The sequence below is a fragment of the Physeter macrocephalus genome, chromosome 12 (genome assembly GCF_002837175.3).
Source record: "Physeter macrocephalus isolate SW-GA chromosome 12, ASM283717v5, whole genome shotgun sequence".
Lineage (NCBI taxonomy): Eukaryota > Metazoa > Chordata > Mammalia > Artiodactyla > Physeteridae > Physeter > Physeter macrocephalus.
The window spans coordinates 15,669,050-15,693,407 of record NC_041225.1 but is presented as its reverse complement, the minus strand read 5'-3'; the positions used below and the strand labels follow the sequence as shown (position 1 = coordinate 15,693,407).

The window sequence follows — 24,358 nt, the reverse complement described above, 5'->3', positions numbered from 1 at the left end:
AGGGTAAGAGAAAAAACAAGGAATGATGAAGCACCCAGGGACTCAACAGTGGAAAACTGTTACCACCCATTGACCCAAAGGAGCATTGTTACTGTAGCCCCATAGAAGGGCCACCTGACTTTGACTGGAAGAGGAATACAAGAGGGAGTGAGGTAGGGATGTTACTGAGTCCAAACTCTACTGCTTGTCACACAACAGGCCAATAAATCGAGAGGCGAGGTGTTGGGACAAGGAATAGTGACTTTATTTGGAAAGCCAGCAGACCGAGAAGGTGACAGACTGGTGTCCCAAAGAATCATCTTAACCGAGTTAGAAGTCAAGCTTCTTTTTTTTTTTTTAAATCACATTGAGTATTTATTTATTTATTTATTTATTTATGGCTGCGTTGGGTCTTCGTTGTTGCGGGCGGGCTTTCTCTAGTTGCGGAGAGTGGGGGCTACTCTTTGTTGTGCTGTCCGGGCTTCTCATTGCAGTGGTTTCTCGTTGCGGAGCACGGGCTCTAGGTGCACAGGCTTCAGTAGTTGTGGCGCGTGGGCTCAGTAGTTGTGGTGCACAGGCTTAGTTGGTCCACTGCATGTGGGATCTTCCCAGACCAGGGCTTGAACCTGTGCCCCCTGCATTGGCAGGTGAATTCTTAACCACTGTGCCCCCAGGGAAGTCCCTCAAGCTTCTTTTATGCTAAGTGGGGAGCGGGTGTGGCTGGTTATTGCCCTGGGAGTGTTGTGATAATCCTTTGTTGTTACAGCTGTCCATGTAAGTCTGGTCACAATGTTCCTGTAAACCTCCAATAAGATAAATGTTATTCTCTATTCTGCAACTTTTTATCTCTATATGAATGAAAAGTGTCATATCTTTAAAGGTCAAGCCTGACAGATAGCCTTGAGAAAGGGGTATGATGTATATTTCAGGCTTTAGGCAACAGTCTTTTATTATTTGAGGCAAAGATGTAGAGCCAGCATGACTAGTACAGGCAACAGAGCACAAAGGTTAGAGCTAAAGAAATAGATCCAATGTGGAGTCAGGTTTGTTCTCTGTTACAGGTGGGTATTAGGAACAAATACTCCAGTCTCCTCTCCTGCCTCTCATTTCCTGCTTGTGCTTCCCATGGGCTAAACCCAGGTGGAAGCTAGAAGGCAAAGCATAAGTCTATCATATAGGTCAGCATCCTAGAATAGTGTCCTAGGACACAAAGCAGGGCAGAGAGGGAGAAGGGTGAATCTGGAGGGGCAAACAGAATAAGCAACACTATATATATATATATATATTTTATTTTTTTTTTAAAGGATCCCCAGGGGGATCCCCTTCTTTTTTTTGATAAATTTATTTATTTAATTTATTTATTTTTGTCTGTGTTGGGTCTTCGTTTGCTGCACGCAGGCTTTCTCTAGTTGCAGCAAGTGAGGGCTATTCTTAGTTGTGGTGTGCAGGCTTCTTATTGTGGTGGCTTCTCTTGTGGAGCATGGGCTCTAGGCACGCGGGCTTCAGTAGTAGTGGAACACGGTCTCAGTAGTTGTGGCGCATGGGCTTAGTTGTCCGCGGCATGTGGGATCTTCCAGGACCAGGGCTCAAACCCGTGTCCCCTGCATTGGCAGGCGGATTCTTAACCATTGCGCCACCAGGGAAGCCCTATAGATATATTTTTAACTATAAAAGGCATATATATTCGGCGTATATATTTGCCAAGTACAGAAAAGTGTAAAAAAGAAAAGAATGCTTATAATCTCACAGCCAGTTGCACCAGTTGCATCATTCATTCATATGTTGATGTGTTTGTTCCCAGTCCTTTTCTGTACATGTTTTAAATAGTTGAAATCATACCATACAGGTAGTTTTTTATTTGTAATGAGCTGGCATTAGAATTTCTCTTGGGGAGAGAACTTGTGGTTTAGGGAAAGTTTAAGAAACTGAAACAGATGGTGTGTCTCTGACTACCTGAGTATTAGCAGAAGCTCAAGCAAACAGAGTGAGGAATTAATTTATATTCACTTGTGCTTCTGAGGGAGGTGGGACTAGGGAAGAGTCTTAATGGTAGGGTGGCCAAGGGATGTTTTAAGAATGGTATAGCAAAACTGATGGCTATTCTCCCATTTTCCATACTAATAAAATTCCAGTTTTGTTGAAGAATTGGGGGAAATCATTTTCTCAGGGAAAGAGGACTCAGCCCTTACTGAGAGGTGGGCATGTATCCCAATCCTGGCTAGCAAGTTATAAGAGGAATGGGCCAGGGGCTACTAGAAAGGGTTTTCCCTCTCATAAAAAGGGAGAGGTATTTGAGGAGAAATTCTCTGCTCTCCATTGACCTGTTTCCTTCCCTCAAAGGACATACTAGGAGCTACTGCAGTCATCCTACAACCAGGATAAAAAGGCCAAGACAGCATTGAGTTATTGTGAGGAGCTGCACAAGATCAGGATTCTGGCGCCCAACTCAGCTCTGCCTCTGCATCATTTGTTTGTTTTTTGTTTCTTTTTTTTTTTTAATATTTATTTATTTATTTTTGGATGAGTTGGGTCTTAGTTGCAGCACGTGGGCTCTTTGTTACGGCGCGCAGGCTTCTCTCTAGTTGTGGCACACAGGCTTCTGTCTAGTTGTGGTGCGTGGGCTCCAGAGCACATGGGCTCTGTAGTTTGCAGCACGTGGGCTCTCTAGTTGAGGCACGTGAGTTCAGTAGTTGTGTGTGCGGGGCTTAGTTGCCCCGCGACATGCAGGATCTTAGTTCCCTGACCAGGGATTAAACCCGTGTCCCCTTGGGCACACAGGCTCCTGTCTAGTTGTGGTGCGTGGGCTCCAGAGCACATGGGCTCTGTAGTTGCAGTGCGCGGGCTCTCTAGTTGTGGCACGTGGGCTCAGTAGTTGCAGTGTGCGGGCTAAGTTGCCCCGCAGCATGTGGGATCTTAGTTCCCAGACCAGGGATCGAACTGACATCCCCTGCATTGGAAGGCGGATTCTTAACCACTGGACCACCAGGGAATTACCTGCCTCTGCATCATTTGTCGATGCTGAGTCCTGCTTGCATCTAGGCCTTGATTTGTTCCCCTTAGTAGGGAGAATAATAGCAAACACATAGCGCTTAAATTCAGGCTTTTTTTCCAGTCAGTTATTTTTTTCTTACTGTGGTAAAATACACATAAAATTTACTGTCCTAACAGATTTTAACTGTACAGTTCAGTGGTATTAAATACATTCCCTTGTTGCGCAACCATCGCCACCATTTACACCCATGACTGTTTTCATCTTGTAAAACTGAAACTCTGTAACTATTAAACAGTAACTCCCCATTCTTCCCTCCCCTTAGCCCCTGGCAACCACCACGACACCTTCTGTTCTTATGATTTTGACTACTCTAGGAAGTACCTCATATAAGTAGAATCATACGGTATTTGTCTTTTTTGTGACTGGCTTATTTCACTTAGCGTAATGTCCTTAAGTTCTTCCATGTTGTAGCATATTGAAGAATTTCCTTCCTTTTTTTTTTTTTTGGCTGTGTTGGGTCTTCGTTGCTGCGTGTGGGCTTTCTCTCCAGTTGTGGCAAGCGGGGGCTACTCTTCGTTGTGATGCGCAGGCTTCTCGTTGCGGTGGCTTCTCTTGTTGCGGAGCACGGGCTCTAGGCACGCGGGCTTCAGTGGCTGCAGCACGAGGGCTCAGTAGTGCGGCATGTGGGCCCTAGAGTGCGCGGGCTTCAGTAGTTGTGGTGCGTGGGCTCAGTAGTTATGGCGCACGGGCTTAGTTGCTCCACAGCATGTGGGATCTTCCCAGACCAGGGATCAAACCCATGTCCCCTGCACTGGTAGGTGGATTTTCAATCACTGCACCACCAGGGAAGTCCCTTCCTTTTTAAGGCTGAATAATATCTCATTGTATGTATATACCACATTTTGCTTATCCACTCATCAGTTAAGGGGCACCTGGGTTGCTTCCACATTTTAGCTGTTTAATAGTGCTTCTGTGAACAAGGGTGTACAAATATTTCTTCAAGACCCTGCTTTCAATTCTTTTGGGTATATACTCAAAAGTGGAATGGCTGAATCATATGGTAGTTCTATTTTTAAATTTTTGAAGAACCACCATATTGTTTTCCCCAGTGGCTATGCCATTTTACACTCCCACAAGCAGTGCATGAGCTTTCCAATTTCTCCACATCCTCTGTAACCAACACTTGCTGTTTTCTGGGGGGTTTTTTTTGTTTGTTTTTTAATAGTAGCCATCCTAATGGGTGTAAGCTGGTATTTCATTGTAGTTTTGCTTTGCATTTCCCTAATGATAGTTGAGCATCCTCTCCTGTGCTTATTGGCCATTTATGTATTTTATTTGGAGAAATGTCTGTTCAAGTTCTTTGCTTATTTTTGTATTTTTTTTTTGTTGAGTTTTGGAAGTTGTCTATATATTCTGGATATTAATCCCTTATCAGATGCATGATTTGCAAATATTTTCTCCCATTCTGTGGGTTGCCTTTTTACTCTGTGGTTAATGTCTTTTGATGCAAAATTTTTAGTTTTTTAAATTTTCATGAAGTCCAGTTTGTCTATTTTTTTCTTTTATTACTTATGCCTTTGATATAATAACCAAGAAATCATTGCTGAATCCAGTGTTGTGGAGCTTTTGTCCTGTGTTTTCTCTAAGAGTTTTATTGTTTTAGTTCTTACATTTAGGTGTTGATCCATTTTGAATTTAACTTTTCTATCTGGTGTTAAGTAAGGTCTAACTTCTTTTATGTGTGGATATTCAGTTTTCCCAGCACATTTTGTTGAATAGACTATCTTTTCCCTATTGAATAGTCTTGGCATCTTTGTCAAAAATCATTTGACCATATATGTGAGGGTTTATCTCTGGGCTGTTTATTATCTTCCATAGGTCTATATGTCTGCCTTTATGCCAATTCCACAGTGTTGACTGTTGTAGCTTTGTAGTAAGTTTTGAAATGAGGACTGTGAGCCCTCCAGTTTTGTTCTTTTTCAAGATTGTTTTTGGCTATTGGGGGTCCCTTGAGATTCCATGTGAATTTTAGGATGGGTTTTACTATTTCTGCAAAACTCATCATTGGGATTTTGATAAGGATTGCACTGAATCTGTAGATTGCTTTGGGTAATATTGACATTTTAACAATACGTCTTCCAGTCCCTGAACGTGGTATGTGTTTCCATTTACTTAGGTCTTCTTTAATTTCTTTCAGCAGTGTTCTGTTATTTTCATTGTGTAAGTCTTCACCTCCTTGTATTTTGAAAAAGTGGGAAGGATTGGCATTAGTTCTCCTTTAAATGTTTGGTAGAATTCACCAGTGAAGCCATCACACTTCCGATTTTTCTTTGTTGGGAGATTTTTGTTTACTGATTCAATCTCCTTACTACTTATAAATCTATTCAGATTTTCTATTTCTTCGTGATTTAGTCTTGGTGTTGGTTTTGTGTTTCTAGGTATTTCCCCATTTCATCCAGATTATCTAATATTTCGGTGTGAAGTTGTTTATAACACTCTCTTATAAGTCTTTTTATTTCTGTAATGCCCCCACTTTCATTTCTGATTTTTAGTAATTTGAGTCTTCTCTCTTTTTTTCTTGGTCCATCTAGCTAGAGAGTTGTCATTTTTTAAATCTTTCTGAAGAACCGCCTTTTGGTTTTATTGATTTTCTTTTGTTTTTCTATTCTCTGTTTTGTTATCTCTGCTCTAATCTCTATCATTTCCTTCTGCTAACTTTGGGTTTAGTTCTTCTTCTTCTAGTTCCTTAAGTTGTTGATTTAAGATCTTGAGGGGATTTTTGGTTTTTGTGTGTGTGGGGAGGTTAAATTGAAGTATAGTTGATTTACAGTATTGTGTTAGTTCAGGTGTACAACAAAGTGATTCATTTATATATACTTTTTAAGATTATTTTCCATTATAGGTTATTATGAAATATTGAATATAGTCCCCTGTGCTATACAATAAATCCTTTTTGCTTATCTGTTTTATATATAGTAGTGTGTGTCTGTTAATCCCATGTTCCTAATTAAGATTTTGTCTTTTTTAATGCATTTATAACTATAGATTTCCCTCTTAGCACTGCCTTTGCTGTGTCCCATAGATTTTGTTATATCATGTTTTCATTTTCTTGGGGTTTTTTTCAACGTTTTATTTATTTTTCCTTTTTTATTGAGATATAATTGACATATAACATTGTATTAGTTCTAGGTGTACAACATAATGATTTGATATATGTATATATCATGAAATGATTACCATGATAGTTAATATCCATCACCACACACAGTTACAAATTTTTTTTTCTTGTGATGAGAACTTTTAAGATTTACTCTCTTAGTAATTTCCAAATATACAATACAGTATTGTTAAGTATAGTCACCATGCTGTAAATTATATCCCCAGGATATAATTATAACTGGAAGACTGAAAATTGTACCTTTTGACCAACTTCACCCATTTTGCCCACCCCCTATCTCTCACCTCTGGCAACCACTAATCTGTTCTCTGTGTCTTTGATTTTGGGGTTTTTTTTGATTCCACATATAAATGAGATCATATGGTATTTGTCTTTCTCTGTCTGATTTACTTCACTTAGCAAAATGCCTTCAAGGTCCATTCATGTCACAAAGGGCAGGGTTTCATTCTTTTTTATGGCTGAATAATATTCCACTGTGTATGTACACCACATTTGCTTTATCGTCATTTGTCACTGTACACTTAGGTTGTTTCCACGTCTTAGCTATTGCAAATAGTGCTGCAATGAATAGGGGGGTACATATATCTAGATAGTGATTTTGTTTCCTTTGGATAAACAGCCAGGAGTGTAACTGCTGGATCATAGGGTAGTTTGTTTTGTTTTGTTTTGTTTTGGTGTGTTATATGGCTTGCAGGATCTTAGTGCCCCCTGCAGGGGAAGCGCAGAGTCCTAACCACTGGAACACCAGGGAATTCCTGTGGTAGTTCTGTTTTTAAGTGTTTCCATTTTCATTCATCTCTAAGTATTTTCTAGTTTTCCTTGTGATTTCTTTTTTGGTCCATTGTTGTTTAAAAGTATATTATTTAATTTCTGCCATTTATGAATTTTCCAGTTTTAATTTTGTTATTGATTCTTAACTTCAGCCCATTGTGGTAAGAGAAGATACTTTTAATGATATCTATCTTTTGCTATCTACTGAGACTTACTTTATGGCCTAACATATGGTCTATCCTAGAAAATGTCCCATGTGCACTTGAGAAAAATGTGTATGCTGTTGTTGGGTGAAGTGTTCTGTATGTGTCTGTTAGATCTAGTTGGTTTATTGTGTTGAGTCCTCTATTTCCTTACTTTTGTTCGATTGTTCTATCCATTTTTGTGAGTGGGGTATTGAAGTCTCTATTACTATAGAAATATTTGTCCCTTCAATTCTTTCAGTTTTTGCTTTTTTTTTTTTTTTTTTTTCTGACGAAGCCTCTCTTCCTGGCTTGAAGATGGCTGTCTTCTTGCTGCATCTTCACATGGTCTTTCCTCTGTTCAGAGAGAGAGAGAGAGAGAGAGAGGGAGGGAGAGATCTGGTGTCTCTTCTTCTAAAGACACCAGTCATATTGAATTAGAGCCCCATCCTCATGACCTCTCTTAACTTTAATTACCTCCTTAAAGGCCCTATCTCCAAATATAGTCACATTGGGGGTTAAGGGTTTAATATTTGAATGGGGAGTGGGGGACACAATTCAGTCCATAACAGATCTCAATGGCCAGATTTGGGTCATGGCTCCCACCTGCCAGGAGACTGGAGAAGTGGGGAACAGAATTGTTACGATTGGCTTACATCCCATGCACAGATCTGACTTGTGCTTTCCAAGGCCTGGTTCTACTCTAGTCCTTCACGTTTATGAGCCACCATCTCCTTTCCATCCTTTTCTTAAATTACACAGCTGGTTCCTATTGCTTATCTTCAAGGAATACTACTAAATACTCATTTAAAAAATAGTAATGACGTGAGATATATAGATATATGTATTTCCATTTTGCTACATCAGGAGCTGGGAGCAGCACCTGCCACATGGGTGGGGTTGAGTAGCAACTTCAAGAAGCAGTTATGGCTTGTGTCTTTGTTGTGTCTCCCTTCTGTTCTTCCTGAAATTTTAATAAAATCTTGTATCTCTCCCTGCCTAGTTTCAAGTGTGTGTGTGTGTGTCTGTGTGTGTGTCTGTGTGTGTGTGTGTTTAAGGGGGAAGGGGATGGGGCTTGGCCCATATTTCTGAAGCAGTAGTCAAGAGTTGGTTCTATCCTTTCTCCAAAGCCAGGTGGGGAGTTGGCCCAGGTCACTCCTGTCCAGGGCCACCAGCATTCTGGGCTGATGGGGTGAGGAAGAGTTCTCCAGAAATAACCTGGGGATGGCTCCTGCGCACGTAAGAGCCCCCTGGGAACCACTCAGAGGCGGCCGGGGAGCAGGGTCCTGATGTTGACTACCAGGCACAAGTACCATAATAGTTACTTGGCTGGGCCTAGGACACCTGTCCTATGGAGGGAGGGAGGATTGGGGGTTGGTGGTGAACGGGAACCACCGGCTGCCCTCAGGGAGCCCGCAGTCTGGGGGGAAGGTACAGACTCATAATAGGTCCTGCACCAGCAGGATGGGAGAAGCACTGGGTGCCGTGAAGGCACATGGGATGGGTACCTGAGCCAGTAAGTCTTCCTCAGAAGGCTTCTGAGCGAGGCTGGAAGGAAGAGTGGGAGCCGTGAAGAGAATGTTTTTCAGGTCAATGTTTTCTGTGCTTCCAGATCCGAGGGAGGGCCAGGCATGCAGGGGAGCTGAGGTGGTGCCTCAGGGCTCAGCCCAGACAGAGGTTGCCTTGGGGGGTGGGGATGCCATGGGGGTAGGGAGTCAGGAGACTGGGAGGAAACAGGGCCAATAAAGAGCCTTCCACACTAAGACATCTGGGGTTTAACTTGAGGGCAGTGGAATGCATGGGCCAGGTTTATGCAGGGCGGTGAGCTGATCAAAGTTGGAATGATTCTTTTAATTTATCATCTCCTGACTTCCCCAGTACCCAACACCATCTCAAATGCACCGCAGTTACTCCACAAGGGATGCTAGAATTGTTCCACTCTACTCTTGGAGTTCATCCTAGATAATCTCTCTCCACACAGCCCACGTGGAAAGACTTTTTCTTTTTTTGCACGGTTGGGGCCAGCCTACCTGGATCTCTCCCAAGAAGCTGCCTCCCTGATTACTACCCAGGCATTCAACTCAGTAGCTTATGGGCAGGTGATGTCCAACCCAAGCTTCTAGGATTTGGCTCCCCAGCCGAAACACTGCTCCTCCACAACCATTGCTTATGTGGGAGGGAAACCAGACAGCTCTGCACAGGACCTGCGGCTGAGACGTGGCAGTGAGGTCAGGGACCTAAGTTTAAGTTAGACAGCCCATCATCAGGTGGTCACCAGCTAGTCATCATGCATACATATGGCAACTCTGTGGCAGGTGAACATCCTCTCTCTCCTGGGCCCTTGGCAGACATTACTAATCAATTATATCACTTTCACACTGAGTCAGCCCAGAGCTGCAGACAAACCACCATCAGTCAGAGCTGGTACCTGGGATGAAGCAGATCTGCCATTCTTGTCCCAGACCAGACAGGATCCAAAGGTCAGGGTGACTCTGAGTCGGAAGCCAGGCTGGGGAGCAGCGGTCAGTACACCAGGAATTTCAAAGGCCCTGAGGTAAGGAGCTGAGCAGGGGGTGGTCAGGCTGGCCAAGCAGAAGTGCAGGGAAGGAGTTGATGATTCACATTCATCCATAACTTTAGTTTACAAAGCACTTTCACTAAATGCCCATGACTCTTGAGGTAGAAATTACTTACTTCCATATTACAGGTGAGGAAATGGAGGCCCAGTGAACCCTATTCGTCTGGTGTCACCGGCGTGGCAGCTACTGTTTTGGTCTACCTGGCAGACACACTTCCTGTGAGGTAACACAGGTAAGCACAGGACCTGAGATCAGACTCTCTCTCCTGAAAAATCTGTCCTTACCCTGAGACCCCCGGGGGAGAAGGCAGCAGAGCTGAGCCAGATGGCAGTGGTGTGCTGGGAAACGCTGGAGTGCTGGCTTGGGGAGGATGTGAATCCTCTCACTTTGGCCTAGTTCAGGCTACCAGCGTGATGTCGTTGAATGCAGGGTTGGGAAGAGAGGAGCCAGTGGAGCCAGCTCAGGGCAGTGCCCTGGAGAGGGGCACAGGGTCAGTGCCCGCACAACCTGGTTGGTCAGCTCTCCCTGCAGTCCTGTGAGCCGCGCAAGCTCTTTCCTGCCTGGGTGGGAGTTGATTCCTGTTGTTTGCAAGTAAAGGGCCTGAGCATCCTTCCTGAACCATGGGGGAGTGGGTCGCAGGGCTGGGGGTCTGCCTTCCACCTCCTTGATCTTTCCTCCCCACCCCCTGCTCCCTCAAGGGAGGGGGTGACCAGGCCAGGAAGGTGGTAGGAATGTCGAACACCAAGCCAAGAACCGGACAGTCAGGATCGTTGGTCAGTCGTGGAAGGGGTGGAGGCGGGGAGGCAGCCCCTCCCTGCCTGGGAGCCCCTTCCTGCTCTCCCTCCAGCGGCCCCTTCCCTCCTGGGCGGCCTCACAAACACAGCTGGGCAGTGGCTCCACTTGACATGGCCCAGAGTGGGGCAAAGGCTTTTGATACCTGAGGAGCCGGGAAAGGGTGTACCTGAGCCCTTGTCCCGTCCACCCATCACCGCCTGCCCCTGCAGCCTGGAAACCAGGGGACACTGCACAGGTGACTCTGCAATGACCCAATTCTGCCATGCCCTCCTGTCTGGAAGCCCTGTTGAGTTTTCCAGCAGGACATTCTTAGAGTTAACTTGCTTAGGAAGCAGGCCTGGCTGATCTTACAACAGAGCGAAAGCCGCCACCTAGCGTCTGAGCGGCTGCAGGGCTCCAACTTGAACGTGGAAACGCCCGTGTCCTCGGGAGACGTGTTGGCCAACCCAGGCTGGGTCCCTCGGGCTTGGCGACAAGCAGGGCTGTAGTGGATGGGCAGGTATATACCCTGACCAAAGGACAGCAGCCACCACTGAGCTTCAGGCAGTGACCTCCATGTGTCCGGAAATTCTGATTTTTAAAGAGAAGCCCAATACCCGAATTTTTGTGTGAAATCTCTTGATTTTTAAATGCTGGCAACTAGTTACAAAAACATTTTTAAAAATTACATGGGTCCAACTAAACACATCTTCAGGCCACCATTTGCAGCCTCTGGTCTTGAGCCTAAATGGAAATCTCTCACTTCCCTGTGGGGTCTTCCCAGCCAGCGCTTCTAGTACCTCCCTTCCACTGCCAGCCCATGGCTGTGCCCACCCTGAGCCCGCTCCCCTGCAGCCCCTCCTATGCTACCCTACCCACAGTGGTCTGAGCCACCCCCCGCTTCCAGACCCCCTGGCTCCCCGCTTCGAAGGTCACACCAGAATAGGACACCCACCCCGTGTCCTTGCTGCAGTCACCCACAGACCCTCGTGTCCTCCCTAGTCTTGCAGACAGTGGTCCTCGCCCCAAACCGCTGCTGTCCTACTTGAGCTGATTTTTTGTTTTTAATTTTTTTTTAATTAAATTTTATTTTTTTTGGCGGCGAGGCATGCGGGATCTTAGATCCGCACCCCCTGCAGTGAAAGCTGGTTTCAAGGCTCCCACATCTCAACTTCTCTGGTCCCGACCTCCTCTCCTCCAGTGATTTCCCTCCCACCCTCACACCACTCAGTCCCACGAACTCACCCAGTAACCACAGTGATCTCAGCCGCCCCCCGCCACTGCTCCCCGGGCTCACGCTGCTCCAGCCCGCAGCCGTCCAGATCCTCCGACACGTGCCTGCTCCTGCCCTGGGGCCCTTGATCCTCCCTGTCCCTGCTGCTCTGCCCCAGAAGCTCCCAGAAGCCTCTGTCTCCTCCTCCAGCCACTGCTCAGATGCCAGCTTCTACCTCTCTGGCCACTGTGTTTAAAGCGCCACACCCTGGAAATGGACAGTGGTGATGGTCACCCACCATTGTGAAGGTAACTCAGTGCCGCTGAATTGTACACTTAAAAATGGTTAAAATGGTAAAGGTTATGCTAAGTTACGTTTGCCATAACAAAACTGCACAACCCACACTCCCAGCCCTATTTTTCTCCCCAGCACTTCTGACACTCTGTATTTTATTCATTTTTAAATTTACTGCCTCCCCCATAGGGCGTCAGCTCCACGAGGGCAGAAACTTGAAGGCTCTGTCCACTGAGGTGTTCCATCCAACACCTAAAACAGCGCCTGGCACCTACTGGAAATAGACAGTGTTTGTCAAACGGCCTCTACTTAGACTGTCCCTGGGAAAAGGGCTGGGACTGTGGGGACATCCCTTTCAGAGTCGCCTCCGCTCACCACCGCCGACAGCTCAGACACCACAGATGGTTTGGAAGGAGTCCTAAAAAGACTCTGAAACATAGTTTATGCCTCAAAGGCAGGTGCTGGCCTGTGGGTCCCCAGGGCAGAGTCAGGGACTGTTGGGACAGGGCAGGTGATGCAAAGGAAAGAGTATAAAAACCACGATGACCTAGGGTGCACCTGTCCGCCCAGGGCGGCAGTGCCAGGAAGCATGTACAGGGTGCCCTTCCAGCGAGCCAGGCACTCCACTCAGCCCAGCCTGGCACCTGAGGCTACAGGACCTCTCGGAGTTGCTGCTTCATTTGTAAACAGGGATGGTGCCATCCCCGGGAATTGAGAGTGAGGAAAATCATGGAAAGCTAGCACGCCGGAGCTGCAGGGCACAGAGGTTTGCCAGGAAGCACGTCCACTTTCAGCCCTGGTGTTTGCAGAACCACAGCGTCGTCCCCACCCCACCCCCCGCACCGCCGGGGACCAGCTCAGCCTGAAGATACTCACATGGAAAGGAGTATTTCCCAGAGCAGCCTCCAGAGGGCGCCACCATCGGCTCTGAGCCACCCGAGCTCAAGTTTTGCTGCCAGGCCACCGAGCTCAAGTTTTGCTGCCAGGCCACCAGCCCACCTCTGTGCCAGGGTGAGGCCGCTGTGGCTCCGCAGATGAAGGGGACCCCAGAAACCCTGCCCCATATCAGGCAGGGCCCCCCACACAGCAGATGCCCCTACCCAGGGGGTCTGACCCCGAAGACCTGTAGCCCAGCACCCAGGGCACTTGCAGGGAGGGTGGCTAGAAAATTCGGTCCTCTCCCTGCTCCTCGTCAACCACGGAGACTCCAGAGGCTCAGAGGGATGGGAGCACGTGGGTGCCTGCGGGAGCTGCGAGCTCGGGCTACTTGGGCTGGTGCCTGGCTTCTCCCCAAAGGAGGAGGGGAATCCAGAGATGTCCCTGCAGAGCCTGAGTGTTCACAACAGCGGTGACCACCTGCCAGCTACCCCATCGCCCGCTGATAAATCTGATGCCAGAAGCCAGGACCCTGAGGCCAGTAGTGGCACTGATGTTCCAGGAACCTGTATGAAGCTCAGCAGGCAGCTGTGCCCGGCTCCCGAGAACAGGCAGCCTGAGGAAGGGAGGGAAGCAGTGCCTCTGACAGGGGCACCCCTCCCACTGAGACAGGTGGGGGCACACTGCTCCCCAGGCAGAGCCTGTAGGAAGGAGGGTGTTAGGCTGCAGGGTTTTGAGCCCCTGGAGCAACAACATCTGAAAAAAGGCAGATGCCCCAGGCCAAGATTGCAGCCCCTTCACCCCTCTCTTTCCCTCCAGGTGCCCCCAATAGGAACCTCCTGTGCCCCATCCCCTTGTGTGGCAGGCAGCTGGGGGTGAAGCGGGGGGCTCACCGGGACGATTCAGCAGCAGCCCGGCAAGTCTGCATCCACCACCAGGGCGGACCAGCGCTTCCTGCTCACACCCTCAGCCCCCAGGGGTGCTGCAGGGCATCCCGCCAGCCAGGCCCTGTGGCTTAGCTCAGAGCACTGGAGTCACACCTGAGTGCACAGCTCTGCTCCCCCACTTACCTGCCGGGGAACCTGGGCAAGTCCCCAGCCCTCTCTGAGCCTCCGGCCCCCATCTGTACCATGAGGTAGGCAAAAAGCAGCTGTCCTGAGGCGCAACTAGCCAAGCGGATTGAAGGCACAGGACGAAGGGCACAGCCTGCTGAAGTATGAGCGGGTGGCTGGGTTTGGCTCTGGGTCCCGCTCTTCATTGGGGTGATGGCATCCCAGGCCCGATCGGGTGCTGGGCAGGTCCCTCTCCCTGGCTCCCGTGTCAGCCTGTGGGAGGCGCCACCCGCAAGGATGCCCCCACCTTGCCCTTGCAAAGGTCCACGCCACACATACCTCAGGGCTGCGTGGATTCACAGGTGTTTTATTGGCTTTTCCATAGGCAGCCTGGATGCCTCACGCTGCTAACCGGCCCCTCGACCCCTCACCCCATCCCTGGCCTCTGTTCTGGGGCCCCGGCTGGGAGCTGTCAGCCTTAACGTCTTCTCCCAAGGCCTTGCAACCACTGGGCCCCCAGCCCCTGGGCTCAGGCTGCCTCGAGATAAACCCACTTTTCTCACTGCCTCTCTTTGGGCCAGGCTCCCAAGCCGAGGGCGCATCCCTGCGTCAGGCACAGCCGAGTTCTCCTGGCGAGTGGGCTTCAGCCCAGAGCCCCTTGGCAGTGCCTACCCTTCCCAGGCTGAGTGAGACCCTGTGCACAGTGTTGCGGGCTCAGGCCTACAGCTTCGTGTTGAGGTGGAAGGAGAAGTGGGGCACTGCATAGGTTGTGGCAGGTGGCACGTGCCACGCAGACGAGGCTGGGCAAAGTCTGTGGCGCAGGGCGCTGTCGAAGGATGCGGGGGGGAAGTGCATCAGGCCGGCGGCCGTGGGCGAGGGTGCTGCAGTGGCCAGGAGGTGGGCTGGGAAGGCCGGGATGACCAGGGGGCTGAAGGGGAATGTGGCCTGGCCCTTTAAGGGGTCCAGGGTGCCGGCGAAGTTCAGCGGGCAGCGCAGCATGGTGCCCCTGTAGGCCTCTGGGAGGGCGGGCCCCAGGGCCGGGCCCAGCAGGCAGGAGACGGCCAAGTCGGGCCCCACAGACTTGGTCCCGCACTCCTTGGCATCCACCTCCTTAAGAAAGGGAGACACTGCGCGCAGTTTTTTGCTGCCACGGACCAAGCCCTCTTCCTCCAGGCTGCGCTTGTTGCCCAGGCCTGGGCTGCTTGGGAAGGTGGTCAGGGGCACGGGGCTCTCGGCAGGGACCTTGGTCATGGGGGACACCCAGCAGGCTTTGGGTTTGGGGTAGAGGCCGCCCCTTCTGGAGCCGCCCTTGTGGAATGCAGAGGGGTGGTCGGCTTCCCCGCCCCACACCAGCTGGGGCTCTTTGGCTGGCAGCCCCTCCTCTTTGCTAGGAGGCCCTAATAACACCCCATCTTTAAGATTGGGGAAGAAGTCCCGGGGGTGCTGGCTGATAGGCTTCAGCACCTCGGTGGGGTAGGCGTGGAAGCAGCCAGTGAAGATGGGGGCCGACGGGCGAGGGCCCACCTGAGCCTCCTCCTTGAGGCTGCCACCAGGGCCCTGTGTTCCCTCCGGAGGCGACAGCCGGTGCCTGGAGTTCTCGGCCGGCCCTCCTGGGCTCCGGGGATTCTCCAGGGGCCGAATAGCTGGGGGTGCCTGGGGCTCCCCACCTGCCCCGTGGCGACAGCCCTCCTCCTGGCACTGCAAGGCCTCCGCCTTGCTCACCTGGGCCAGAAGCTTCTTTTTGGCCAGTGGTGACATGATACCATGTGTCCCTTTGCAGTAGAAGCTGGACAGAAGCCGCCTGTAGGCCTCAGGGCAGCCGCTGGCACCCACGAAGGGCAGAGAGGGCCCAGGGGCTGGGCCTCGCTGTTCCATGGCGTCCCTGGAGGGCTCCTGGCTAGGAAGCCTTGCCAGGTCAGGGGCATCTGTTTTGGTCTTTCCTGGCATCATCTGGAAAGAGAGAAAAGGCCAGGCCTCAGGGCTGTGTGGGAGCCATGCATCCTGACCTGGGGACTTGGTGACAGCAAGGTCCCAAGGGGGCACCCAGGAGCCTCTGCTAGCCCTTCCAGCACCTTTGTGCAAAATTTTCAAAAGGTGTCCCATCCTCTGAATAGACACAGCCTAGGGTCAGGACACAGGGACTGGTGAACGGGGTGCAGACTGGAATTCAGACCCCACCCATCGCACCCACCAGTGCCGCCCTCAGAGGAGGTTCTGGGTGTTCTAGGCAGGGAGCCCTGCGGCCAAGGTGAGGACAGGTACGGGGCGCTGTGAGGGGCAGGGCACGAGGAGGCCCAGGGTCAGCTGGTGGCCCCAGCCGGGCTCAGAGCTCACTTGGTCCACCCGCTTCTCCTCCTTGGCTTTCTTTGGCCTCTCAGTGGCCCCGTCATCCCCTCGAGGCTCCTTGGCCATCTTGTACTGCTTCCTGGGCTTGGAGGGGGGCAGGGGCTTGTCATCCTCTCCCTTCAGGTGCCGCACGTATGGGAGGACCAACCTGAGGAGGAACCGGGCACGTTGACCAGGCGGCCAGGCTGGCAGCAGGCTCCCACCGCTCCAGGCCCACCCGGCCTCCTCCAGCCCCGGACCGCGAACACCCCTCTGCCTGGCAAGCACACAGACAACCCACGGGGGCCCGCGCTCTCCCTCGTCTCATCCAGGAGGGCTGCAGTCTGCTCTCCCCGCTCAGGGCCCTGCTGGTCCAACCCCGGGGGGTGAAGGCCCAGGTCCCGTGACCCGGGGGCTTGGCCGTACCTCTCGTAGTGGCGGCGCGTGCATGTGGCCGCGCTGGTGCTGCCCGGGCTGCCCCCCAGCTCGTCATACACGTTCTTCCAGAGGCGGCGGCCAGTCACCTGCAAGGATGCCACGTGAAGGCATGGCCGGAGGGCACCCCCTGGCCATGGGGTCCTCACAGCTTGGGGTCCCCACTTGGATGCAGTTTTGCAGCTGCTTCTCCAGCAGTGGGGCGGCGAGATTGGAGGGGGCTCCCCTGGCCGCCAGCCAGGTCTCCCGCCCAGGGGCCGCCCGAGTGCTGGCCCAAGCAGCTTTCCAAGCACAGGGAAAGAACAGATGGGAAAGAGAGGAAATCTTGCTTTGAGCGGCAAAGTAGCAGCGGGCAAGGCGGGTCCCTCCTCCCCGTAGCACACAGGGGAACTGGGGAAAGGGCAGGGTTTGGGACGCTGCCTCGTCCTCCTGTCTCGGGGTAAGGGCAGCTCTGTTGGGCTCATCTTCCCCCAGCTTGACGTGCCAGGAGATGCAGCAGGGTGAGGCCTCAGAGGTGCTGTCCTTACCAGCTCATAGGCCCCCAGCTTCTCCACAGCCTTGTAGATCTTCCACAGGTTAACTGGAGAAAAGAGAGGGCAGGGCCACTCTCAGTCTTGGCAGGAGGAGGGGGTAGCCAGCAGCCTGTCCCACTGGCCCTGTCAGGCAGGCACAGAACCAGTACATGCCCAGACAGGGCCACTGGGATGGCTAGGCAGGCCACGCCCCGTGCACTGGGGGCCCAGTGGCCTGTGAGGATGGAAATCCAGCCCCACCCACTGCCAGCCCTGTGCCTGGAGGGGGGCACCCTTTCTGGGTGCAACCCCCGTGGGCTGGCAGCGTCCAGGGTCACCCAGAATGGAGGTGCTCCCCGATGCCCTGCCTGGGTGGGGGTCCCCTGCCGGGCGCCCCCCCTCCCTGCCTGCACCCCAGGGACGCACTCTGCTTGAAGCCGAGATGGGGCACCCTCTCGATGGGCGTGTGTCGCTCCTTCATGAACTTGTAGAGGCTGACCAGGAAGGCCTGCTCCTCCTCCCGCTCCCCGCCTGCCTCGGGGGAGTCCTGGGGAAAGAACACGAGGCAGTAGGATGAGCCCTCAGTTGGTGGGAGGCTGGGGAGAGGCGGAACCACTGGCTGCTGGGGAGGAAAGAGATGCGTGGCCCCCAACCCCAGGCTCCCACAGGAGGGAGCAGACCCCCAGACCCGGCTCTGGGCTGCGCTGGTTGTTCCTGGGGTCAGAAAGGCACAGGTGTCAGCTATTAGTGCCCAGAACCCCAGGTCAGGGTCCACAGAGGCCCTGGGAGCAGTCCTGCACCTTCTCCAAGCTTCTGCCCACTTCTTCAACTTGCTCTGTATTTGTCACATCTGCATCTCAGCTCCTCTACCAGACTGTGAGTTCCTGGCAGTAGGTGCAGTGTCCCCAGGGCTCCCAGTGGCCCCTGTGGTCCAGGTTGAAGGAACAAAAGTGCCTGGTGCTCTCTGGCTCTGTGGCGCCACGCCGCCAGGCCTGACTCTGTGACCCGCCGTCCACGTGCTTAACTCGGAGGGGAGACCCTGTCCTGGGCTCCAACTGGCACTTCTGTCAGATGCACAGGTCTTTTGGTTTCTGCTCTCAGGGGGAATTTCTGCCGATGCTGTTCATGTGGCTGGTAGCTCAGGGCAGGGGGCTACTGTTAGGCTGGGGCTGAGGTCCTGGCAGGGGAGGCCCCAAACACGAGGAGGACAAAAAACACCAGGGCCTAGAACCGTGCAGAGAGCCACGTGCTCCAAAAATACTCTATTCAAGTACCATGTCCGTGATTTTGACTAATCAAAGACCTCTGGTAATAAACAAGCCAGCTCATATGTTAATGCACGAAATTGGAACACACTGGAGCCCAAGGCAGCTGTTTTCTGGAGCCTCAGACGGAAGGTGCTCTGACCACAGCTCTTCAAATGAATGTGCTCTTCTATTCCTCTTCTCTGAACTCCAGGCAATCTGTTAAAACCTGTTCCCACTTGCAGCCACTCTTCTACATGAATCAGGATTTCTACTCCAGCCTGTGCCACCGAAGCAAATGGCTGAAAGGCACGACGCTGAGGAGTGGAGGCTGACCACTCTGACCCGCTGGTCAGCACAGCTGCGCTGACCTCACGAGGTGACTTCAAGTCCATGTTATAAATTTGGATGGACGGAAGGATGTATATGTAGTTTTACATCGTAGAATAGTGCTTTTATCTGTTTCATAGATCAGGGTTCCAGGTAATCCTCATTTGATAAAAGGGTTCTGCTATAGAAACCAAGCCTGAAACCCTAGCCAGGGGTGACCGGTGAGCCTTCCTGTCTGCCCAGCTCCCAGCGCCCAGCGCAGGGCCCAGGACAGCAGGGCTGGGCCCCTCTCCAGGCTCTCTGCAGGATGGGGGGTAGGGAACACATCTCCAGGGAGTCTCCACGTTCACCTGGGAGGCTGCACACAGTGGGGGTGGGGGTGAGGGAGGGGCAGGGAGGAGGGCCCCTGGGGGGTCGTCCAACTCACCTCCAGCTGGACGGGGCTCTGGCTCCTGTTCTGCTCAGCATCGGGTTGAGGAGACACAGGTGGGTCTAGGGGGTCACCGTCCTCTGACTGTTGCCCTTTGCCTTTGACAGGAGGTGCTGGAAGGAGAGGAAGAGGGTGAGAAGGGGGAGGAGGGAGAGAACGGAAGATGCTGGCAGGGAGGGGCGGGCGGCAGGAGGGCCAGGTGGGGCTGAGTCCTTGCTGCCCTCCTCTGCTGCGTGTCCTCTGCACACGGTCCCGGCTGCTGCAGGCAGCCCTCTAAACGCACACAGGGCTCCCCCAACTCTGCCCTCCTCCCCTCTCAGCCCCACCAGGCCCCGCCCACGCCACACCTGCCATTTTTCCTTCCTCCATGCCAGCCCTCTGCCCACAACTTGGAAGGAAACCCTAAATCACCTTGGGGTCAAGTGAGAGGAGACCGGCACTGGGGCCGTGGTGCTCAGGGAAATCACGTCTCCAAAGCCCGCCCCACATTCAGGCAGAAAGTTTGGGAAAGCTGCGGAGGCTTCCATGTTTGCGAACCCCCGAAGCACCACGGGGGGCTGCTTGGACCATAAACCCTCCAGGAATAATCAAGAAGAGGGTAAGTTCCTATCTGTGAAGCACCCAGCCTTTGAACATCAGCAGAGTCCTCACTGCCCCTAATTAGGCCACAGGCTCCCCTCACCCGCACGGCTCCTGGTGACCCTTCAGGTCTCACCTGACAAGTCGCTCCCTCGGGGTGGCCCTTTCCAGCCCCCAGCCAAGCACAGCACTTCTCTCTAGTCATCCTCTAGCCGTCCTCACACCATCCAGATGGGCCATCCAGACTGAGATGCCCATGGCTCGTCTGGCCTCCTGAGAGCTTCGTGAGGCCGCCCAGCAACCCACAAAGTAGGCGGCAGGTAAGCGAGAATGAGTGAGTCTCACAACAGCCTGACAGAGGGGATGCAGGAGCCAGGGGCTTGGTTTTACTAAGGGCGTCCTGAGAGCTGATGGCTGCGAAGACACAGCACCCCTGCCGCTGCCAAAGCACAGCCACTGGGAGCTGCTCTGGCTGGCAGCAGGTGTGAGACCGGGAGCCCGTGTCTTCTGACCACCTTTTCTTTTTTCTTTTTTTCTTGCCTTTCTCCTTTTGGTTAATCTTGCAAGAACTGTCCTGCTTCGCTCCAACTCAAGAAATCCTTACTGCTGGGAACCTGCAAGATTCCCCCTCCAAGCCAGCCAGAAAAAGAATCTCCTTAAGCACAAGAAACCCACGCCAGCGTGACCCACAAGGTTAGCAGTACCCAGAAGCACGAGCTGCAGAACCTCCGGCTGCTGGACAGTGTCCCCTTGGGTAGCTGTTCACAAGGGCGCTGTGCAGGTTCTTGGCTCTGTGTCCCTGGCCCTTTCATGTATGTTCTCTCACTGAGTCCCAGAGGAATCCCATTTTAAGGGAGGCTGGGGGGACTGAAGCCAGAGAGGTTAAGTTGCTTGCAGCCCTGAGGGACCAGATTCAAAACAAGGTCTGTCTGACCACCAGTCCAGTGGCCTGGACTTGCCACCACTGCGACTGCTGTATCACCAACATTGTGAAGGCTTGGTGGAGAGTCCCAATAAACCTGGAAGAGAAACCAAGCCTAACACTTGTCAAGCATGAGTTGGGCCTGGGCCGTCCTTGCAGGCTGGCTCCTGACCACTGGAGACACGGTCAATCTCCAGAAATAAGTGGGTGCTAATGACTGCCCCCCCCGCCCAGACTGATGCTTTGCAACCAGGTCCTTGGGCGACTCTGTGCCTCAGTCTCCCCTTCTGTGAAATGGGGAGAGAAGGACGCTGGAGTCCTTTGCTAACTATCCATGAATCCCGAAGCCTTCCAGGTCATGGGCACGCCTGCATCCTCCTGCTTTTCTCCTTTCCCTTCCTGCCTTCTCTGCTCTGCTTTCACATCCTCTCTCCCTTCTTGCCTGAAGGGAAAATGCTCAGCTCCGAAGGAGTCTCTCCGTTGTGTTCCTGTGATGGGGCTTCTCACTGAAGCCCTCTTGCAAATTTGCTACAAGTCAAAGTCACTGTCCTCGGGCCTCAGAGAAATAAGGTGGTGGGACCAGGGCCCACTGGAATCACCCGGGGAGCATTTAAAAGACATGATGCCTGTCTCCCACCCCACCCCCACCTGAGTTTGATTTAAGGTCCTGCAAGGGGCATCAGAGTTTAAAGCTCCCCAGGGGAGCTGAGAGGGCAGACAGGTTGAGAGCCACCAGGCCAGAGTGGCCCTAGTCCCTCCTGCTCAGTTCCAGAGTTGGTGAGCTCTGCCTGGGCCATTCTCTCCTGGGAAAATCTCCTGGAGTCAGGCACTTGGGTTACCTGGAAAGGAGGTCACCAATCTGAGCTGTTTAACTCCAGACGGGAGAGGGATTATAGCTTCCCTAGAGCCACAAAGGGAAACACTCTATCTCTGTGTGCGGCTGAGTCCCAGAGTGAAGCCGGCCTCCGTTCTCTGCCACCCAGGACTGGTGTGCTCACTCATCCTGGCAGGTCCTTCTGGGCCCACACCCTCGCAGCCCTGGATGAGGGAGGGCGGGGAGAGTCTTCGCCCTCCTTCCCCAGCCTGTCCTGTCCCTGGCTGTCCTATCCTTCTCTTCCCCAATCATTGGTAGATCAGGGTTCCGGGTAAATCTTCATTTGGAAAAAGAGTTCTGCTATGAGAAATAAGTTTGAAACCCCCTGCTGTAGGTGCCGGGTGAGTCCTCCTGCCTCCCAGCTCCCAGCTCGCACACCTCGCAATGCAGGGCCCGAGACAGCAGAGCTGGGCCCCTTTCCTGGCTCTGCAGGGAAGGGAAGGGGCTTACAGACAGGCCATCCCAGTCTCCCAGCCACATCCAGCCGCAGAGGCAGGAGAAACCCACCTGCCGCTGAGTGACTGCTGCTGCCATGAGCCACTGAGTTCCTGTCTTGCCCCGAGCTTATGGGTGTATAGATCCCCTCTGAGCACAAAGCCTCAGATGCCCTGTTGTAATGGAGGTGGATTCAGTTACCAGAAGAAAACCTCTGCTCTCCAAAGGCATGCCCTTCAGACATCGCCTTTTCCATCCAGGAAGCAATAATGACAATAATGGTTATTACTTATCTGTTTACTTTAATCTATCTGGAATCTGTAAGGTATAAGGGGCTTCCCTGGTGGCGCAGTGGTTAAGAATCTGCCTGCCAATGCAGGGGACAAGGGTTCGAGCCCTGGTCCGGGAAGATCCCACATGCCGCAGAGCAACTAAGCCCGTGCGCCACAACTACTGAGCCTGCGCTCTAGAGCCCGTGAGCCACAACTACTGAGCCTGCGTGCTGCAACTACTGAAGCCCGCGCGCCTGGAGTCCGTGCTCCTCAACAAGAGAAGCCACCGCCACGAGAAGCCCGCGCACCGCAACGAAGAGTAGCCCCCATTCGCTGCAACTAGAGAAAGCCCGCGTTCAGAAACGAAGACCCAACACAGCCAAAAATAAATAAATACATTTATAAGGTACGAGATAGGGATTTAACCATACTTCCCCATGGGTGGGCAGTCCCAGTATTGACTGAGTGATCTCCTCCCCCAATAATTTGAAACGCTACTTTCCCCACAATCTGCAGGCTTGTAAGGAACACTTTGGGGGCTGGTTTTGGACTTTCTATTCTGCTTGATTCACTGTGGAATGCTGGACCCATGCAGTTTTAATTTCTGTAGCCTTGTAACACAACTTACTATTCAGAGCATAAGTCCCCCATCATTACTCCTCTTAGAAAATTCCTTCTGAAGTTTAGGATAATTCTGTCACATAGAAAGGAAAGAAAAAAAAGGAAGGAAGGAAGGGAGGGAGGAAGGGGGGGGGGAAGGGAGGAAGAAAAGAAAAGAAGAAGAAAAACCACCGAGGTTTTGATTGAATTACATTTACATTTAGAAATTACTTTGAAAAATAATAACACCTTTCTGATAGTGCATCTTCCTCTGCAGGACCACGTGTCTCCCCAGATTCAGGTCTCCCTCTGCAGTGCTCAGAGGTTCCTGCTCACAGGCCCTGTGCATCCCTGTTGAGCTTATTCTCCGAGTTTTGTGCGGCTAGACAATAGTGTGAGAAGAGCCCTGTTAATGACAGCAGGACTAAGCTCACAGCCCTCTGCCATTTCCTCATCTCGGGGGCCCTTGTGACCCAGCCCCTCACTGGCAGCGAGGGGGCGTGGCAGGTGCTGGGCAGTGGTATGGCTCAGGCCCCTCCTGTGTTAGGAATCTGTCTCTGTTCAGCTCCACGGCTCTGTGGAAGTCAAGCTTAACCCTAGATCCTAAAACCGCAGCACTGAAGAGGTTAATTTCAGCCGCTGGCTGCAAAAGAGGAGATTCCCGAAGTGAAGCCCACCTGTTCTCAGGCCCCTCTCTCCTCTCTTTCCACACTATGTACTCCACCAACTGAAATCAGTCTCTGCTAGGCCCTGGACTAGGCACTTCTGTACACTAGCTCACTGCATCTTCCCAGCACCCAGTGGGTATTATTTCCCCCGCTTTAACGATACAAGACCTGAGGCTCTGAGAGGGTCAATAACTTGCCTGAAGTCACACAGCTTACTAGTGGCAAAGCTGGGATTTGGAACCAGTGCAGTCTGCCTGTCCCAAGACGCTGAACCCTGAGATCTCAGAGTTTTATAATGGGAGCAGGGAGACCCCAAGTTCCTTGTCTGTGCTCAGAGGGTGCCCATTTGCCCACCCTCCCTGGGGGATCTGCAGTCTCCCACCATAGCATTCCCGTTAATCTGCTGTCCTGCCAGATGAACCGAAAGCAGATGATAGTGGGGCAGGAGGAGGGATGGGGAGGGGGCCCTGACTCCACACAGGTGCTTCTGTACCTTAGTTTACCTGTCTATAAGGTGGGTGTGTTAGACCCCATGGGCCCATCGTTCTAAGCAGAACAAAGCGAGAAACGAGGCTCCCCCTACCAACCACAGTTGTCTGTGTGCACATGTGTGCGCGCATCCCTCGGTGAGATCTGAGGTCTGCCCGTCCTGCTCACTCCCCGGTGTGTTTCAGGGCCTGGAGTCCTGCCCGGCAGAGCGCAGGTGCTCCAAAAACACAAGCCCCACTGAGCCTCACGGGTGCAGTATGAGCTACCTGACCTCAGATAGTGCTGATGCTGCGAGCCGCCTGGCTGTGACTAGTTCAAGGCCTGCCTCCGCCCCGCCCCCCCCCCGCGTCCCC

The 24,358-nt window shown here is 52.3% G+C and overlaps 2 protein-coding genes across 17 annotated transcripts in view; one reads left to right on the top strand and one right to left on the bottom strand.

Moving 5' to 3' along the window:
• Nucleotides 1–22,866, top strand: part of KANSL3 (KAT8 regulatory NSL complex subunit 3) — an 83,173-nt gene extending 60,307 nt beyond the window's left edge. For 6 of the 14 annotated variants that reach the window (XM_028496741.2, XM_028496740.2, XM_055088904.1 and 3 more), the window contains one exon: nucleotides 9,810–11,694. In XM_028496741.2, the coding sequence (XP_028352542.2) occupies nucleotides 9,810–9,832 (23 nt within the window). In that variant the 3' untranslated portion in view covers nucleotides 9,833–11,694. Of the gene's footprint in view, nucleotides 1–9,809; nucleotides 11,695–11,878; nucleotides 13,636–13,657; nucleotides 14,140–18,651; nucleotides 18,786–18,923; nucleotides 19,149–19,273; nucleotides 19,299–19,540; nucleotides 20,066–20,312; nucleotides 20,439–22,355 lie in introns of those variants that run through there. The other 8 variants (XR_008618802.1, XR_008618801.1, XR_008618799.1 and 5 more) reach the window with 8 other exon arrangements.
• The window catches only part of ARID5A (AT-rich interaction domain 5A), a 12,985-nt gene continuing 2,864 nt past the window's right edge, over nucleotides 14,238–24,358 (bottom strand). The window contains exons 2-8 of one of the 3 annotated variants that reach the window (XM_028496916.2): nucleotides 23,098–23,230; nucleotides 19,164–19,279; nucleotides 17,589–17,709; nucleotides 17,178–17,230; nucleotides 16,642–16,739; nucleotides 16,225–16,384; nucleotides 14,238–15,840 (exon numbers count right to left, since the gene is read on the bottom strand). In XM_028496916.2, coding sequence (XP_028352717.1) covers nucleotides 14,611–15,840; nucleotides 16,225–16,384; nucleotides 16,642–16,739; nucleotides 17,178–17,230; nucleotides 17,589–17,709; nucleotides 19,164–19,279; nucleotides 23,098–23,197 — 1,878 coding nt within the window. In that variant the 5' untranslated portion in view covers nucleotides 23,198–23,230 and the 3' untranslated portion in view covers nucleotides 14,238–14,610. Of the gene's footprint in view, nucleotides 15,841–16,224; nucleotides 16,385–16,641; nucleotides 16,740–17,177; nucleotides 17,231–17,588; nucleotides 17,710–19,163; nucleotides 19,280–22,876; nucleotides 22,943–23,097; nucleotides 23,231–24,358 lie in introns of all 3 variants that reach the window. The other 2 variants (XM_028496917.2, XM_024129900.2) reach the window with 2 other exon arrangements.